Source organism: Salmo salar, chromosome ssa03, assembly GCF_905237065.1.
Source record: "Salmo salar chromosome ssa03, Ssal_v3.1, whole genome shotgun sequence".
NCBI lineage: Eukaryota > Metazoa > Chordata > Actinopteri > Salmoniformes > Salmonidae > Salmo > Salmo salar.
In genome coordinates this window covers 22,254,964-22,274,753 of record NC_059444.1, presented here as the reverse complement: position 1 = coordinate 22,274,753, position 19,790 = coordinate 22,254,964, and the positions used below count along the sequence as shown (strand labels likewise).

General features: G+C 41.0%; 1 protein-coding gene across 1 annotated transcript in view; it reads right to left on the bottom strand.

Annotated features, from left to right (window-relative positions):
• Positions 1-7,363: 7,363 nt before the first annotated feature.
• Positions 7,364-19,790, bottom strand: part of LOC106599477 (vasoactive intestinal polypeptide receptor 2) — a 45,621-nt gene continuing 33,194 nt past the window's right edge. The window contains exons 5-13 of the mRNA XM_014190730.2: positions 14,966-15,063; positions 14,605-14,737; positions 14,098-14,248; positions 13,135-13,195; positions 12,785-12,854; positions 12,055-12,146; positions 10,489-10,615; positions 10,313-10,354; positions 7,364-9,896 (exon numbers count right to left, since the gene is read on the bottom strand). Of these exons, the coding sequence (XP_014046205.1) occupies positions 9,723-9,896; positions 10,313-10,354; positions 10,489-10,615; positions 12,055-12,146; positions 12,785-12,854; positions 13,135-13,195; positions 14,098-14,248; positions 14,605-14,737; positions 14,966-15,063 (948 nt within the window). The 3' untranslated portion in view covers positions 7,364-9,722. The remainder of the gene's footprint in view (positions 9,897-10,312; positions 10,355-10,488; positions 10,616-12,054; positions 12,147-12,784; positions 12,855-13,134; positions 13,196-14,097; positions 14,249-14,604; positions 14,738-14,965; positions 15,064-19,790) is intronic.

Sequence of the window (19,790 nt, the reverse complement as noted above, 5' to 3'; positions counted from 1 at the left end):
GAGTACCCTGCCAAAAATAAATCACACAGCCATTTTCAAAGCAAGAATATATGTCACAAAAACCAAAACCACAGCTAAATGCAGCACTAACCTTTGATGATCTTCATCAGATGACACTCCTAGGACATTATGTTATACAATACATGCATGTTTTGTTCAATCAAATTCATATTTATATCATAAAACAGCTTTTTACATTAGCATGTGATGTTCAGAACTAGCATACCCACCGCAAACTTCCGGTGAATTTACTAAATTACTCACGATAAACATTGACAAAAAACATAACAATTATTTTAAGAACTATAGATACAGAACTCTTTTATGCAATCGCGGTGTCAGATTTTAAAATAGTTTTTCAGCGAAAGCACATTTTGCAATATTCTGAGTAGATAGCTCGGCAATCACAGGCTAGCTAATTTGACATCCACGAAGTTTGGTGCTCACCAAACTCAGATTTACTATAAGAAAAATTGGATTACCTTTGCTGTTCTTCGTCAGAATGCACTCCCAGGACTTCTACTTCAACAACAAATGTTGTTTTGGTTCGAAATAATCCATAGTTATATCCAAATAGCTCCGTTTTGTTCGTGCGTTCATGTCAGTATCCGAAGGGTGACGCGCGGGCGCATTTCGAGACAAAATATTTCAAAATATTCCATTACCGTACTTCGAAGCATGTCAAACGCTGTTTAAAATAAATTTGTATGCTATTTTTCTCGTAAAATTGCGATAATATTCCAACCGGGCGACGTTGTATTCATTGAAAGAGAGAAAGAAAAACATGGAGAATTCACATGAACGTGCATCTCCAGTGTCACTGTTCTCAGCCTGACCACTCACAAAATCTCCTGCTGTTTTTCGCCCAGAGACTGGAGAGACATCATTCCACTTTCTGGCGCCATCTGAGAGCCAATGGAAGCCTTAGAAAATGTCACGTTACAGCACAGATGCTGTATTTTTGATAGAGATGCCACAGAAGGAGAACAAATTGTCAGACAGGGCACTTCCTGTATGGAATCTTCTCAGGTTTTGGCCTGCCATATGAGTTCTGTTATACTCACAGACACCATTCAAACAGTTTTAGAAACTTTAGAGTGTTTTCTATTCAAATCTACTAAAAATATGCATATTCTCGTTTCTGGGCAAGAGTAGTAACCAGTTTAAATCGGGTACATTTTTTATCCGGCCGTGCAAATACTGCCCCCTAGCCCCAACAGGTTAAAATGCTAATCATTTAATAAAATTTTTGACATGCGTTTTTCTGGATTTCTTTGTTGTTATTCTGTCCCTCACTGTTCAAATAAACCTACTATTAAAATGATAGACTGATCATTTCTTTGTAAGTGGGCAAACGTACAAAATCAGCAGGGGATCAAATATTTTTTTCCCCCACTGTATGACCTGTTTTGTTACAATGTCTACACGGTGCCTCACAGTCTCTTGCGAAGTGTCCATTCTGGTTACAATTGTAACATCTATAGTTATCTCCATAGTTATCTCTATCTGACCCTTTTTTTTACCCTCCCTGGTAAATATCCCCCTTTTTCTGTCCGGACCTTTACCTGCTATCTCACCTAGAGTGGCCATCAAGTATTCTGCCCCTCAACTTCTTCTTAGTCTCCTCGCTTTTATCATGCTGTTCATAGTGGATCGCGTATCTCTTTACCTCTCTTAGTTCTGCTAGTCCCCACCCCACAAGTGTTTTCTTAATGGTACGGTTTATCTCCGGGCGCATTCCACTGAGGAAGGCTATTTTTAGCTGTTGGTGATATGCAGTGTTAAACCCAGCTGCTGCGGGGGGCTCTGTCAAACCACTGTTGGCGTTAAACACATCCTTCAGTCTCTCTAAGTATTGGCTAATGGTCTCACTATCTCCCTGCCTGCATTCAGAAACCTTAGAGAAGTCTGCGTGTCGGTGGTAATAGTCCCTCAAATTATTACACAGTTCTGTAACTTTGATTACATAATCCCCATCTGCAGCCCATGGTAATACAAATTGTTATGTCCTGGCACCCATTGTCCCCGAACCACTGCCCAATCTTTCCCCACCAACTGCCTGACTGCTCTCTCCACTTCCCCAGTATTGAGCTTAAAACTGGCAGCTAAACCTTCCAGATCCCATCTGAACCCTTCCATGCCTGTCTTGGGATGCACCATTCCTTCCACTGCTCTTTCTACATCCCTATGTGTCCATGCCCTGTACACTTCTAAAATGGGTTCTTGTCCTGCGTCCCCAGCCCGTGGGTTAGGTAGAGCAATTAGAGGATACTGACTGTCTGTCCCCTCCTTCTCCTCTATCCATTCTGAATCATCTCCACTTTCCTCTTGACTATCTCCCTCTGGACTCCGGTTATGGGAATCGAGTCTGCTGAGAGCTGTAGATTGTGCAACCCCGCGACCCCGCTCTCTTCCCTTTCTCCCTCCTTTCACCTTTCTTGGCTTTCTCCCTTTCTCCACCTCTATCCACTTTCTCAATAAGGTTGCTAGATCCTGTCCTTCTCCCTGTTTCTCCTCCTCTCTTCCTCCCTCGGCCCCCTGAGGTCCCGCATATGGGGGTGGTAGCAGCGGAACGGGCGGCACCTGGTCGGGCTGCCTCCGTCTCACCACCACCACCTCGTCATCAGGATTCGCTCTCCATGCCTGGTTCGGCCAGGGAGGGGTATAATTTGGGTACATGCAGTGCCTCTGGAGGGGCCGAGGGAGTTGTTATCTGTTCTGGGCTACTTACTTCTACCTTCTTAGTAACTTCCTTTTTCTTTTCACCCTCTACTCACTTCCTTGCTTCGGCCAACCTCACCCTCGTTGTCTCCAACCTCTCTACTCGCTGTTTGTCCACATTCTCTCCACATGCCTTATGAATCTGTCTTACCAATAGTCCCAATTTTTCTACATCCAATCTTCCATCAAATTCATACTTCTTCCTCCACTTTGGATCGAAGTAAATATTTATTTGATCTTTTAATTCCATGTATCGCTCATCTCCCGTTAATTCCTGCACCTCCTTTGAGGATTTGCCACCCATGGTTATTCAATAACTATTTGTTATTAGGTTGCACAATCTATGCGTGTGTTTCAATCTGTTATTATCCTTAATCTATGTGTGTGTACTTTTACTCTGTTTCAATTTAAACCTTCTATGTGTCTCACAATCTATGTGTTTATCACTCCTCTCTATGTGGGTGCTCACACTCTATGCTCACAATCTCTGTGTACGTGCTTTTCACTTTTCACAATCTATGTGTGTGTGCTCCCTCCTTCCATAGAATAGTCAGACCAATTTTTGCGCCCTGTTAGATCTTGACTACCTTCCCCGCTAATATACTCTAGATCAGTTATCCGTTAGATCTCAGAGCATTAGCCCGTCCAATGTATCTTGACCAGTTTAACCGTTAGGCCTCAACATTAGATAGTTTACATTGGTAGTGGCCACAGATACCTAGGGTCATTACGGACCCCCCTACACCTTGCCGAGGATGGCTCTACACCCAATTCCTCTCTTCCAATTGCATAGAATACTACCTATATCAGGGTTCTCCACACAATATTCTAAAGACAGGTCACCAGGTTAGTTTGCCCCAACGGATATTTTGGTGTTTAACACCTAGACTACACTAACTCCCTTCTCCACTACATGCAATCATACAGGTATTATTCTCCCAAATCCGCGCAAATAAAGATTTACTGACCTTTGTCTTGTAGGCTGGGGAAACAATGTAGGTCGGATTCCGTCACCGTCTCTGTCGACCTTAGATATTTACCGGCCTGTTATGGAACCCCAATTTCAGGGGACAGGTCTTTAATTTACGAGTCAATGACCCGCCCGTGCACGGTTTTCGGCGTGTTACCTTAGGAAGACAGGGACAGATTTTGGGATCCGGCTCGAAGGACCAAATTGTTACGGGAATGAAGTTATCAATGTTCTTAAACCGAACTTCAATTAAACTACTCAGTTTGTATACCAGAAGGTGTAAGGTTCCGGTTGAAAGAAACAGACTGAGACCCAGCCTACAATGGTCAGAACGTTTATTTACGAGAGCTCTGAATATCATACAATGTACACAGCCTTTTATACTTAACATTTGGTCATACCATATGTCATACCCCTTACAAATGCCCCCTCTTCTTTAACACTGTCAATGCTTATTTACAAGTCTTCTCCATCACATACATTGCTTATCATATCCTGCCCCATGTTCCATAATCTACTGCAAGCCTAACGGTTTCTCCCCTCCCTGGGTGGGGAGACCTTCTTCCTGTTATCAGTTTCACAGTAGTCACAAGTTGTCTGCTGTCTGTTAACAGTTCCCCTTTCTCCATGAATTGCTAAATCCTTAAGATTAAACTTTTCCTACACACACACAAACACACACACACACACACACACACACACACACACACACACACATTAGTACCTTCATCTTATAATCACTCGGTTATACATTTTCAGGGTGAAATCATTTAGTCAAACCTTTAATCATACAATTTTCATTACAAGTAGACAATTCCATCCTCTGTAATACAGTAATGTTTTCCCTTTGGAGTAACCAAAATACACACATTTTTGTCAGTGACCCAAATGCAGGTAATTAAACAACATTCATATACATTTAATGATGTATCTTATTTAACATAAAACATCTATATTGGAACTATGAATAGCACAGTACTTTCTAAGTGAAGAGAACTTGTGCCTCTGCAGTTGAGAATCAACTTTCTAAGTGAGGGGAATTTGTCTGTGAATTTGAGTTTGAAGAGGATGAAATAAAACATCCATATTTGTGGTAATCCTTGTAACATTTTTCCTCAAGTGCAGATAAGCTTGAGTGATGGTATTTGCCACCTCCCCCTCTTACAGTTGAAGTCAGAAGTTTACATACACTTAGGTTGGAGTCATTAAAACTCATTTTTCAACCAATCCACAATTTTCTTGTTAACAAGCTATAGTTTTGGCAAGTCAGTTAGGACATCTACTTTGTGCATGACACAAGTAATTTTTCCAACAATTGTTTACAGACAGATTATTTCACTTATAACTCACTGTATCACAATTCCAGTGGGTCAGAAGCTTAAATACACTAAGTTGACTGTGCCTTTAAACAGCTTGAAAATTCCAGAAAATGATGTCATGGCTTTAGAAGCTTCTGATAGGCTAATTGACATCATTTGAGTCAATTAGAGGTGTACCTGTGGATGTATTTCGAGGCCTACCTTCAAACTCAGTGCCTCTCTGCTTGACATCATGGGAAAATCGAAAGAAATCAGCCAAGACCTCCAAAAAAACTAGACCTCCACAAGTCTGGTTCATCCTTGGGAGCAATTTCCAAACGCCTGAAGGTACCATGTTCATCTGTACAAACAATGGTACGCAAGTATAAACACCATGGGACCACGGAGCCGTCATACTGCTCAGGAAGGAGACGCGTTCTGTCTCCTAGAGATGAACGTACTTTGGTGCGAAAAGTGCAAATCAATCCCAGAACAACAGCAAAGGACCTTGTGAAAATGCTGCAGGAAACAGGTACAAAAGTATCTATATCCACAGTAAAACGAGTCTTATGTCGACATAACCTGAAAGGCCGCTCAGCAAGGAAGAAGTCACTGCTCCAAAACCACCATAAAAAGCCAAACTACGGTTTTCAACTGCACATGGGGACAAAGATCGTACTTTTTGGAGAAATGTCCTCTGGTCTGATGAAACAAAAATAGAACTGTTTGGCCATAATGACCATCGTTATGTTTGGAGGGAAAAGGGGAGGCTTGCAAGCCGAAGAACTCCATCCCAACCATGAAGCACGGGAGGGGCAGCATCATTTTGTGGGAGTGCTTTGCTGCAGGAGGGACTGGTGCACTTCAAAAATAGATGGCAACATGAGGGAGGAAAGTGATGTGGATATATTGAAGCAACATCTCAGGACATCAGTCAGGAAGATAAAGCTTGATCGCAAATGGGTCTTCCAAATGGACAATGACCCCAAGCATACTTCCAAAGTTGTGGCAAAATGGCTTAAGGACAACAAAGTCAAGGTATTGGAGTGGCCATCACAAAGCCCTGACCTTAATCCTATAGAACATTTGTGGGCAGAACTGAAAAAGTGTGTGCAGGTAAGGAGGCCTACAAACCTGACTCAGATACACCACCTCTGTCAGGAGGAATGGGACAAAATTCACCCAACTTATTGTGGGAAGCTTGTGGAAGGCTACCCGAAACGTTTGACCCAAGTTAAACAATTTAAAGGCAATGCTACCAAATATTAATTGAGTGTATGTAAACTTCTGACCCACTTGGAATGTGATGAAAGAAATGAAAGCAGAAATAAATAATTCTCTCTACTATTATTCTGACATTTCACATTATTAAAATAAAGTGGTGATCCTAACTGACCTAAGACAGGAAATATTTACTAGGATTAAATGGCAGGATTTGTAAAAAACTGAGTTTAAATGTATTTGGCTAAGGTGTTTGCAAACTTCCGACTCCAACTGTACATTACCTGTTTGCAATCATTCCTGAGGAGCCTCTTGTTTTGTCTCTGTTGCTCCACATCCTTGAGTGTAGCCAGTAATGTGGGAGGTTCACTCAAGCTGTAAGGAGGCTTCTCAACAGCTTTGAGAATGAAGTACAACAAGAAGATACATTTTAGACTGACGGTCACAAAGGAAAAAGAGCAGAAAAGTGCTCTGCTCCACCCATTACATTTTTTCTATCCAATTTCTCCAGTATGAGTTCACTGTTATGAGTTTACATCTTACCTTTAAGGTTAGAGGTTTCCATATGTGGCTCAAATGTATGCTTAATAATGATATTTGGCCTGAGGCCTCGCATTCTTCATCAAAGCTTTGATTCAGATATTTTGCCAAAATATTTTCCCATAATGAACCCATTCTCCTTTTGAAGAAGTAATTAAACCCACTCATTCACATATCCCATCCACTCATATCCCAAATGCAAGAATACAATCAGGATGTGTAGAGAAATAGAGTGACTCCAGTGTGGATCAGTGGTTGTTTCTTTCTTGGACAGCATCTTCTCTTCCAATTAGTGCTGCTGCCTCCACCCCGGAGCAACTCTGTCAGCTCAGATCATCACAGCTCCTCGTCTCAGAGTCAGCGACACGTTCAGCTAGCGTCCCCGAATCCTGGCTTGCGTCCCAATTGGCACCCTGTTCCAAAAATAGTGCACTACTTTGACGCACAATAAAGGGAATGGGGTTCTATTTGGGATACAGTCCTGGAAACTAAAGTAAGCTAGAGCTTTGACAGTACACCGTCTATGAACCAGCAAAAAGGCCAAGGTTTAATCAGAGAACATTTCTACTGTACAATAATAACATTTATTTAAGGAACTAGTCTCATCAATATGTAAGTCATAAAAAGGTTAAATATTGAAGGTCAAGTTTATTCATCATGTGCTCATAACATACATAACCAGACATTAAACAAAGCAACATTCAAAAGCATGTTGCTAATATATAAAACTTTTTGTTATGCAACCTTAGAACATGTCCACTGTAAAGTGGTGAGAATTCAGCTAATGGAAATATCTCTTAACCATAAAGGCAAAAACTAATTTTGTTCTCATAAGGACATCAATACATAGCCTGGTTCCAGATCTGTTTGTGCTCTTGCCAACTCCATGGCGGTCCATGTAAAGCCAATGACAATGCGTATGACACTTGGCATGACAAGGAGTTGGCATGAAACCACAAACAGACTGGTGTTCAGGCTCATCAATACAAGGATACATCACTAATGTTCACAAAATGAACACATTAACTGTGGTAGCTATGACATTACAGATATTACTCCACTTCTCCATCTCCTTGGATCTTTAATATACACATAGGATGCACCCTAAATGGCACCCTATTCCCTATATTGTCCACTAACAAAGTAGTGCACTATGTAGGGGATATTGTGCCATTTGGGAAGGAGACAGCAACAGAATGTAGAATAAAATAACTCTAAAGATGAAATAGCAAGTATTAGGCACTGTTAACATTTTGATTTACTACATCAATGACAAACATGCAAAAAACACAATCCTGGCAGAATTCTACATGGCAAATACATGAGTTCGCTCAACATATGAAATCTCTTCGTAGATCAGGGAATAATAGTACACTTGGGAGGATTTTCCATGAAATACAAAAGATGACCGTGTTGGAGCCTAGGTCTCCTAGTATGACCTCAAGTCTAAGCATTGTCACCTTGTCAGTGGAAACACCTTTGTGAGGGAAATGCCAAGGTAATCAGCAGTCATTTCCTATCAGTCTTCCATATCTACACGAAGCACCTGAAATCACGGTCTGGTTCAGGGTCAGTTTGTTCAGCCGGATGGATGTGTGTATAGCAGTCCAGACAGGAGCATTGATCTACCACAGAACTCATACCTTGAGTTAAAATTTAAATAGACAGCATAGGTATATAACTTACAGAGATGGCTTTGGTTGGTTGTCTTAGTGAGGAATTAACACACACAAAGCATAACATACTGTAAAAGATAAAGAGGAAAATTACATTCACATGATACAATACTAACAAGAGATTGTTCATCAATCATGTTGTGGTATGACATTCATGGTGTCTTTGCAGAAAATAATGCTGAGTAATATCTTAGCAAAAATGACATACCAGTACTTTAGACTTTGCGGCAGGTCAATAGACCCTCTAATATACACAATGGTCCTTTACAATTCATCTCCTCTCCTACCTGCTCATATTGTACTTGTTCTCAACTATCTCATTTAAGTCTCTATATCTATTTTAATCCTCTCGACGGTAATACAAAGCAACATGTCAAATGTACGTACTTTATATCTATCTATACATCTTTGCCATGACAATCCTAGTCTCCTTGTAATCATGTTTGACAAAATGACATCTACTAGAACCCCAGTTCAGTTCGACAACACATTGCTTAAATGTTTAAACAGCAAATGAACCATGAAGAAAACTAAATCTATGCTACAGTTATTTTACATTTACGAAAGTAGATACAATGTTTGACAGTCAAGATGAAACCATTGTTAATTAGAATCCATAACTCTCTCTTAACCTTTAGTTCTTTTCACTCTGAAAGTCATCACAAGTGACTCAACCGATATTGTCAATGTCCCAAATGGCACCCTATTCCCTGTTTAGTGCACTACTTTTGACCAGGGCCCATAGGGCTTTGGTCAAAAGTAGTGCACTATATAGAAAATAGGGTGCCATTTGAGACTCAGATATTAACTTGAAAGACATTGTTCATTTAGACTAGTGTCAGAACACATGGGTGGAGGGCTGCATGAGGTCACTAAGCACAGTGTGAAATCCATTTCATCACAGAGGGAAAGAGAGAGGGATAGGGAGAGGGATAGGTATACTAGCCATGCACAGCACTTCTCCCTGGCATCCATTAATGAAAGGTTTATTTAAACTAACCAATGAATTAAAAACATTGACATTACTGCAGACAGACCAATTTATTCATATCTGTTAAAAATACCCTGTTACGACATCTGCTATAAGTTGCAGGCACAATAAAGGGTACAGGTTTAATAGACAAACTCATTAGAAGATCCTAGAGCCATTTCAGTAATTGTTCTGCCAATACTGTGGGCCAACCTAACTTTTTAGTGCCCACAACTGTAGCCTATGCTTGCTGTAGTGTGTATTTAGGCCAATACCAGAGTTTTATAGCGTTTTAATGGAGACAGATGCCTCTTTACCCGCAGCCCTCACAGTACAGTAGTCTCTGTCTGCAGGAAGGACTGGGCACGACAGTTACGTTGGAACTGAGCCATGTTCTCTGAGCCGTTTCTGGAGGCATAGGTGTTGTGCTGGGTGTAGTTTCTGGCCATATGGCAGTTGAGGCATATACTCTGCCATTTTCTCTTCAGTTCCCCTTGAACCTGAAGTAGGAAGATAAATCTCTTAGCACAAAGGGAAAACTAGTTGACATCTGTCAATTCATAGCTATACTATATCATGTTTCAATATAATCCTGTCCTCGCCGATTTACTACAATGAAAACAAAGCAGACAACATTTAAAATGTCAAAGTTTAGCAACTGCTAATAAAAGACCTCCCTAATTAGACTGTAAACATTTCTCTTAATCAGTTAAAACCTTGTTTTCCAAAATAGCTTTCATAAAAGCCCCCACTTTTCTTCCCAAATTGACCCAAGGAAGACACTGTCAACACTGATTCACTAATCATTTACACTGCTATTTGTCTTCTTCATTGAGCCATTAGTCCAAAGCAACCCTTTAATTCCAGAAAGAAAAGAAACAACAATTAAGTCAAGAGCTTAAAGACAATGGCTTACCTCACTGTTTAAGAAACAGTACAGGATGACAACCACCAGGCCCTGCCAATAGAACATCAACAGAAAATCCCGCAAATGAGAGAGAACCAAAAACACAAACAATTCCCAACAAAACTGCCAAATATAGCCAGAAGATATTAATTAGGATTAAATTATGCAGAAATGATCAGTTTTACCTGAAAGGATCCGATAGCGAGGTCAAAGAAGATTTTGTAATCTGCCATGGATTCATTGAGAGACACAAAGACAACGTAATGGATGCCAAACAGAGGGATCAACAGGAGAGTGGATTTGGCCAACCTCCTGAAAACACACACAATATTACAGATACTGTATGCAGGGGACCTAGCGACTACACACTGTTATATTCAATAATATACTGTATAATATAATAATAATTGTTGGTTATATGGCCGAAACGTTGGTGTTTACCAATTTAAATTATTGGGAGCATATATGTATGCGACTTTACATTTTTTGTTGAGTTGGCACTTCTCTAACTATTTTGGGTGTGCGTCCTCATGCTTTTTTGTACATATCCACATCAATGGAATACGTAAGGGATAATCAACAAGGGGCTGTGCCAGTGCACGTCAGGCAGTGGAGGCTGGTGAGAGGAGGACGGCTCATAATAATGGTGTGTAATGGCTGGAATGGAGTGAATGGAATGGTATCAAACACGTGTTTGACACCATTCCATTCCAGCCATTATTATGAGCCGTCCTCCCCTCACCAAGCCTCCACTGATGTCAGGTCAACATCACACCCGGCATCATGGTTTATTTCCACATTCCCATGTTGACGATCTCTTTACATAAAGCATGTCTGGAGTTTCTCTAGAATCCCATAAATATGCAGCTCAATAACGTGCAATGTGTATAGAACGGCATAGAGAATATCCTGTCAACAAAAGGGCACCCAAAATAAACCGTAGTCTTTATCTAAGTTTTTACCCAGCATTCCACAGCCTTTTGCCACAAGAGCAGTCATTCAGATCTACATATATCCTTAGGGATATATTTCTCTGAAGAGGCAGCATCTTAGCCTTTCTAAAACCTCAACAGACTGCACAGATTACAGAGTGAATTACTCAGTTTTGGTGATGCTACCCTTCTGGCTGCTGAGAATTTCCTCAGAAGGTTTTCAGGGAAGCAGATAGTCATCAGCAGACTGGTCTGAACTCAGGGATGGCTTTGTGCTGCAGTGAGAGTAAAGTCTGCATCCCAAATGGCCCCCTTTTACCTATATAGTGCACTACTTCTTACCAGAGCCCTTTGGGCCCTGTAGGGAATAAGGTGGCATTTGAAATGCCTCCTAAATCGTTAAGGGATACTGACTGCCAAGTGCCAACCTGTGATTCTTAGCACTGAGGTGGATTATGCTGTAGCAGTAGACACCAGCTCATCCAGTTTTAGCATCACCACCTGCCTCTTATCCCTTAAATCCCCTCGCTGACCAGATGGGAATATTTCTCCCTGAAGGCAAAGGCGTGCTGTGATGACCACCTTTATAGCTAGCCTGAATCTTGTGTCACTCTGCAGTCTGCACTATAGAACACCTTCAGGCTGCATGTCTTTGGCCTGAGAAGGCAACTAAAATACCACATGTCAGTGGCATGCAATTGTATACTGTGGCATTTAAGTGTTGTGACATAGGAATGTTGATACACTCCATTGTTGAGTACTCATTGTCTTTTGCCTGAGTGCAGTAACACATGCCTACTTGGGTACAACAGCACATACCTGTATTGTGACTGGTCGTTGCCACCCACATCAGGACACCTCAGTTTCTGAACCAAGATTCTTATAATACTGATGAACAGGAGGAAGTTCACCTGGAAAGCCAGTCAACAGACATGATATATAATATATTATCATATAAATATGACACATATTTGTATATTTAGTCAAATTTGTTCACTGCATTGCTTTTGAAGGGCATTTAGGTAATCTATGACCAGTAATGGTTTACATTTGAGGGAAATGTGATGCAATCAGATAAGAGGAAACTGTAGAAGCCATTACATATAAATCACTTGCTGTAAATAACTATGTTTGGACAGGAGAAATGTCGATAAAGCCAGGATCAACCTTGAATTATATCCAGGAACTGCATTAATTCACATGCATGCAGAGTAACTACATAAATGTAGCATGCTCTTGCTATTACAGTCCTATCAGCTCCCAGTATGCGCTAGATTGACAGATCTGAATATTCTCTGTCTGCATCCCAAATGGAAACCTATTCTCTTTTGCAGTGCACTACCTTTGAGCAGGGCCCATGAGGCTCTGGTCAATAGTAATGCACTATATAGGTAATGGGTGCCATTTGGGACGCATCCTCTGTATGACATTTACTTATCTAGTGGACACCTGTTTAGTTAATGCCTGGATATAGCAGCAGTTGGATGCTGCATATGGTAAAGGGAATTACAGCAGCAGCAATGGGTCAGGATAGATGTTGGATACCTACCATGATGGAGATTCCTATGGGCACATTGATCACCCACATTGGGATTGGGTTATCATTCTGTTCCCAGCAGCTGAAGAAATAGGAAAAACCTATATGAGAACATTAGTAAACACGTTCCATGCATCCCTGCCCATACTAACCTAACCACAGCACATTGTACTGGTCAAAATGATTTGAGCATTAAATCAAAAGGATAAAGGTTGCCAAATACTTGATTAATTTGATAATCACATGAATCTGAAGTCACAAATTATAACATGCAAACCAAGACAAACAGCAGTCTGGCAATCACATAGGAAAAGAATCCAACACATCAATCATATACATTTATGATTTCCAAGGTAACTCACCCAGTATCCTCATAATAAACCCTTGCAATAGCCCATGCAGAAACAAACACTGTTGGGATTCCTGAAACAGAGAGGAGAATACATCTGAAAGTATAAATGGATTGAATGTACTGTATGTTCCTCACTGTTGTTGATACTTTGCACACAGTATATATTCATGATTATAAACTGGGTGGTTCGAGCCCTGAATGCTGATTGACTGAAAGCTGTTGGATATTAGACCGTATACCACATTGCGTTGTGCATAAGAACAGCCCTTAGCCGTGGTATATTGGCCATATAACACAACCCCTCTGTCACGTTCGTCATAATAATAATGGTTGGACCAAGGCGCAGCGTGAATAGCGTTCCACATAATTTATTAGAAAGTGACATTTTTGAAAAATACAAAACAAATAAAGAATAAACGAACCGTGACTACAATGAAACTACACATAAACAGTATCCCATAACCCACAAGTGAAAAACAAGCTACTTAAGTATGATCCCCAATTAGAGACAACAATTACCAGCTGCCTCTAATTGGGAATCATACAAATCACCCAAACATAGAAAACTAAACTAGAACCCCACATAGAAAATAATAACTAGAAAAAAACCACTGTCACGCCCTGACCTACTCTATCATAGAAAATAAGAGCTTTCTATGGTCAGGACGTGACACCCTCATGCCTTATTGCTTAATTCTAAACTGGGTGGTTCGAGCTCTGAATGCTGATTGGCTGACAGCCGTTGTATATCAGACCCTATACCAAGGGTATGACAAAACATACATTTTTACTGCTCTAATTACATTGATAACCAGTTTATAATAGCAATAAGGTACCTCGGGGGTTTGTGATATATGGCCAATATACCACGGCGTCCAGGCACTCGCATTGCGTCGTGCATAGAACAGTTCTTAGCCATGGTATATTGGCCATATACCACACCCCCTCGGGACCTTTTGCTTAAGTAGCTTACCCCAGCCAATGAGAAGATAAACAATGAAGTGCCTATTTTCAGAGAAGATGACAATCAGCAGCATATGGAGGTAGAGGCCCTCAACCAGCAACCAGAAGAAGTTGGCCATGATAAAGTAGTGAAAAATCACCAGGCTCGCCTTGCATCCAATCTGGAACAACATTGTAGTACATCACTTGTGCTGCTATACAAAGAGAAATTACTGGACAATCAACACAAAGAACAAACGTGTGTGTCCATATGGAAACTGAATTCCATGTCCTTATTCTGATACACGAAGAAGTGGAAAACACACATTTCTAAAGTATACCCACACAAACATAATCAGAGTGAACTGAAGGTACAATAACCAAAACATGTGTCCAATGGAAACTGAATTCTGTTCCTCAATCTCAAAGAAGTGAAAGAAACATGTTTCCAACCAATCTATAGAAATACATATCAGTCTGATTTGTGAATGGACTATAAGAACCAGAGATATGCAGGCTGATAAACATCCTGGCTCACCAGTGAAGGCAGCTCAGAACACTGATTGCTGCGAGAGAAGAGGATGTCGTCCTTCACAAGGACCGCCACCGCCCTCAGGATGAAGGAAAAGAACAGGTTGAGGTGAATGTAGTTCCTCGTGCAGTGTAGTTTTCTATAGAGGGGGTGGCAGAGGTAATTATTAATCAGAGGATCTCTGGTGTGTTGATCCAATACCCTGCTGCTCTGAACAGAGGGTGTTCTCTACTGTACGTAACTAAGGTTGTGTCCCAAATGCCACCCTATTTCGTATATTAAGAACTAATTATGACCAGGGCCCTTGGCAAAAGTAGTGCGCTATATAGGGAATAGGGTGCCATTTGGGATGCATCCTAACGCTCACCTGAATACACAGAGGATGGCGCTCCCGGTTGTGAGGGCGATCAAAGACAAACTGTGGCCCAGGGTGTACAGAGTCTTCACCACCATAAAGAAGACCAGCTATAGGAGAGAGAACAAACAGTACAGTCATTGGCAGTATCAAAGCTGTATATATTCAATTAAATGAAATGTAAAAAAAACTATGGGCAATTACTTCACCAACATATATAGAAGACAAGTTAGAATAAAGAACATGTGCAAGTCATGTGCAATATCAACATTGTGTGTACTTTCAGAATGTACTTAATCCTAACATCAAATGAATAATAAGGAAGGACAGATTATAGGTTGTAATAGTTTTTAAACATCCTCAGCAGGTAAACATATCATTACAAATACTAAACCATTCTTCCATGAGACTGGCATGCATCAGCACATCCAAGACCTTCAATTTTATCAATCAATCAAATGTATTTAATAAAGCACATCAGCAGTTGTCACAAAGTGCTTTACAGATCCCCAGACTAAAATCCCAAAGAGCAAGCAAGCAATGCAGAGGCAGAAGCACAGTGGCTAGGAAAAATCCCCTAGAAAGCAGGGAAAAAGCCTAGAGCGGAACCAGGCTCCGAGGGGTTGCCAGTCCTGTTCTGTTACACCCTGATCTGTTTCACCTATTCCTGTGATTATCTCCACCCCCTCCAGGTGTCGCTTATTTTCCCCGGTGTATTTATCCCTCTGTTTCCTGTCTCTCTGTTGCCAGTTCGTCTTGTCAAGTCAACCAGCGTGGGTTTTCCCGTGCGCCTGCTTTTTCTTATCTCTCTTTTGTTAGCCCTCCCGGTTTTGACCCTTGCCTGCCTCTGAAACCGCCTGCCGGACCTTTCTGCCTGCCACTTTGTACCTCCTGGACTCTGACCTGGTTTTGATCTTTTGACTGTCCACGACCATTCTCTTGCCTGCCCCTTGGATTATAATAAATATCAGACTCAAGCCATCTGCCTCCCGTGTCTGCATCTGGGTCTCGCCTTGGGCCCTAATATCTTCTGGCTGTATAGCGTAGCGATTTAAGTGGTCAATTAAGGCCAGATCGTTTTTCAAGACATTCAAATGTTAATAGATGTACAGCAGGGTCAGATAAGAACTATAATGGCAATAGAGGGTGCAACCCTTCAACACGTCAAGATTCCACGTCAGTTGGCTTTTCACAGTCAGGGATTCAAAGTTTCAAAAGCAGCTTTCTATCTTTAGAGAAATTAAGATAAAGTCACAAAAGTGGTAAAAAACATTTGGGAGAAAAACATGTACCAAGCATTACTGTCAAAAAGAGCCTTCCCCTGAGAGGAGGTACTGAGTGCAGTGCTTACTGCTTATCATTTCAACCCACTCAAAGAAAGATTTACACGTTGATTCAAAGGGATTTACTATGTCATTAAAAGGACCTGCGTGAGCAGAGGTAGGAAAAGCAGAGGTACAGAATCATTGAGACATTTTGAGAGACATTTAGAGACTCCTTTCCAGACTCACAAAAGTGTACTGTAGAGATGGGCGAAAAAAAGTGCTTCTACTGCTAAATCATTTCAACCCGCTCAAAGAGTGATTCACAGGTTGATTCAAAGAGATTGAAATCTGTTAAAAGGACCTGTGTGAATCTGCTCTCTAATATTGTTTCCCCAGGAAATGTGTCAAATGTTTGATTTCCACCCTTTTACCACTGTCTAGTGAAAAACAAAGTGACTTTCTTTAAAACGTCAGACAAGGACCCTACCAACCTACCAATGCACCAACACTCCCAGTTTGAGGCAGGGCCAAATGTACATTATCTTACTAAAACAATAATTCTCTCTAAAAGCACGGAGAGAGCTCCTGTTCTGCAGCGACCTCTTCTACACCTGCACTTCACACTATCCATTGCTCATTGTTCTTCAAAACGCGCACACACGCATGCATGACATTTGATATCACATCAGTTCTTGTTTTAATTATTCTAAAATATACAGCACGTTTGAACATCACACCATAAGTACCCTTCAAATATAACTATAAGAAAAAGCTTTCCAGCCAAAGTTGAGGTTACAAAGCCTGGTCCCAGATCTGTTTGTGCTCTTGCCAACTCCATTGCTGCCATTTTGCATTTGTATTTATTATGGATCCCCATTAACTGCTGCCAAGGCAACAGCCACTCTTCGTGGGGTCCAGCAAAATTAAGGTCATTACAATAAATATACAGTGCATTAGGAAAGTATTCAGACGCATTCCCCTTATCCACATTTCTTTACATTACAGCCTTATTCTAAAATTGATTAAATAAACACATTTTCCTCATCAATCTACACACAATACCCCATAATGAGAAGGTGAAAACTGTTTTATTTTTACAAATGCATTAAAAATAAAGAACTCGAAATTGAACACAGGTGTATCCTGTTTCCATTGATCATCCTTGAGATGTTTCTACAACTTGATTGGAGTCCACCTGTGGTAAATTAAATTAATTGAACATGATTTGGAAAAGCACACACCTGTCTATATTAGGTCCCACAGTCGACAGTGCATGTCAGAGCAAAAACCAAGCCATGACATTGAAGGATTTGTCCGTAGAGCTCTGAGACAGGATTGTGTCGAGGGACAGATCTGGGGAAGGGTTCAAAAACATTCCTGCAGCATTGAAGGTCCTCAAGAACACAGTGGCCTTCATCATTCTTAAATGGAAGACGTTTGGAACCACCAAGACTCTTCCTAGAGCTGGCCATCCGGCCAAACTGAGCAATCGGGGAGAAGGGCCTTGGTCAGGGAGGTGACCAAGAACCTGATGGCCACTCTGACAGAGCTTCAGAGTTCCTCTGTGGAGATTGAAGAACATTCCAGAAGGACAACCATCGCTGCAGAACTCCACCAATCAAGTCTTTATGGTAGAGTGGCCAGACGGAAGCCAATCTTCAGTAAAAGGCACACTATTTGAAGTTTGCCAAAAGGCACCTAAAGGACTCTCAGACCATGAGAAACAATATTCTTTGGTCTGATGAAACCAAGATTGAACTCTTTGGGCTGAATGCCAAGCGGAAGGAAAGCATCATCCTGTGGGGATGTTTTTCAGCAGCAGGGACTGGGAGACTTGTCAGGCTTGAGGGAAAGATTAACGGAGCTAAGTACAGAGACATCCTTGACGAAAACTTGCTCTAGAGCGCTCAGTACTTCAGACTGGGGCGAAGGTTCACCTTCCAACAGGACAACAACCCTAAGCACACAGCCAAGACAACGCAGGAGTAGCTTCGGGACAAGTCTCTGAATGTCCTTGAATGGCCCAGCCAGAACCCGATCAAACATCTCTGGAGGGACCTGAAAATAGCTGTGCAGTGACACTCCCCATCCAACCTGACTGAGCTTAGGAGGATCTGTCGAGAAGAATGGGAGAAACTCCGCAAACACAGGTGTTCCAAGCTTGTAGCGTCATACCCAAGAAGACTCAAGGCTGTAATCGCTGCCAAAGGTGCTTTAACAAAGTACTGTGTAAAGGGTCTGAATACTTATGTAAATGTGATATTTCTAAAACCCTGTTTTTGCTTTGTCTTTATGGGGTATTGTGTGTAGATTGATGAGAAAAAAAAGAACACATATATCCATTTTAGAATAAGTGGTCTAAATACTTTCCGAATGCACAGTATATACAATAATATTTTACAACACATTAAGTGTGTGCCCTCAGGCCACTACTCTACTACCAAACATCTACAGGACAACACAAACTCCATGTGGACGTGTGTGTATAGTCCTTATGTTATCATGTGCGTGTGTCTGTCTCTTCACACATCTATGCCCGTCATGAAACGAAAGATTTCAACCTCTGTGAATACCGGTGAACCTCGTCTCTGCAACCGGTAAAAATTGCATGTTTTCTGTTTCATATGTTCAAAACCCGAGCCCTCCCTTAGGCCTACTATGATGAAATCTGGTTCAACAGCAATGAGTGTCTTTTTTATCCTGACGATTTTATGATATCATTACATTTTACATAGTTTTTATAAAACCTGCTTGTTTTTCGTTTAATTTTATTACAACCTAATTTAATAAAATATTTCACTTTCCTGGTTTTATGGTGACAACGTCCGTGGCGTGCTTGCAATGCAACTTCTGGAGATGTGTGAATGCTATCTGATCTGTAAAAGGGTTCAGATTATGTTCATTAAACAGGCCTATTTGGGAGCAGTATAACGGTGAGTGGACATTCCCCCTATCAAAATATACTGGATCTTTGTCCAGCAACTGTGAAAAGTTTGGAGGTGCATAAAACCCTCCATAATCTGTGTTGTTTTAATATTATATGCCCAGAGGGAGAAATGCTGGTTCCCTTAAGTGTGACATACTATTGCCTATTTAAAACTAGTTGTTATTTTGTTTAGAATTTGATTAGAATTATTTGTTCTCTTTTTAGGCCTTATCAATCAATCATTTAATCTTGCTTATTGCCAAATGTTTTTCCATGTCCATGCTCAGCCATAATGAAATTTAGAGTAGGCTTAGCCCCTATATCAGTGTGAATGCTATTGAAGCCATGTAATTACTTAGAACAATGTGGACTGCAAATGGATTCAAGTTCATGTATTTAGCAAAAATAAAAGACTAAGTACACAACTTGAAGCAACCACATATTTTGGGATGGAGCACATTCTGATTGGCCTTTGAGGGGCCAATCCTCGACAAACCCACAAATGTATCAAAACCCAGCCCTTTCACGCCAATGCCAGCAAATGAGCCGATTATTGTGAAAGTGAAAATAGCAAAAATACATTTGACTCACCCCTGAACCTATAATGCTACCTCCTGTGCTTAGATTTACCATTGTGTTAGTTTTG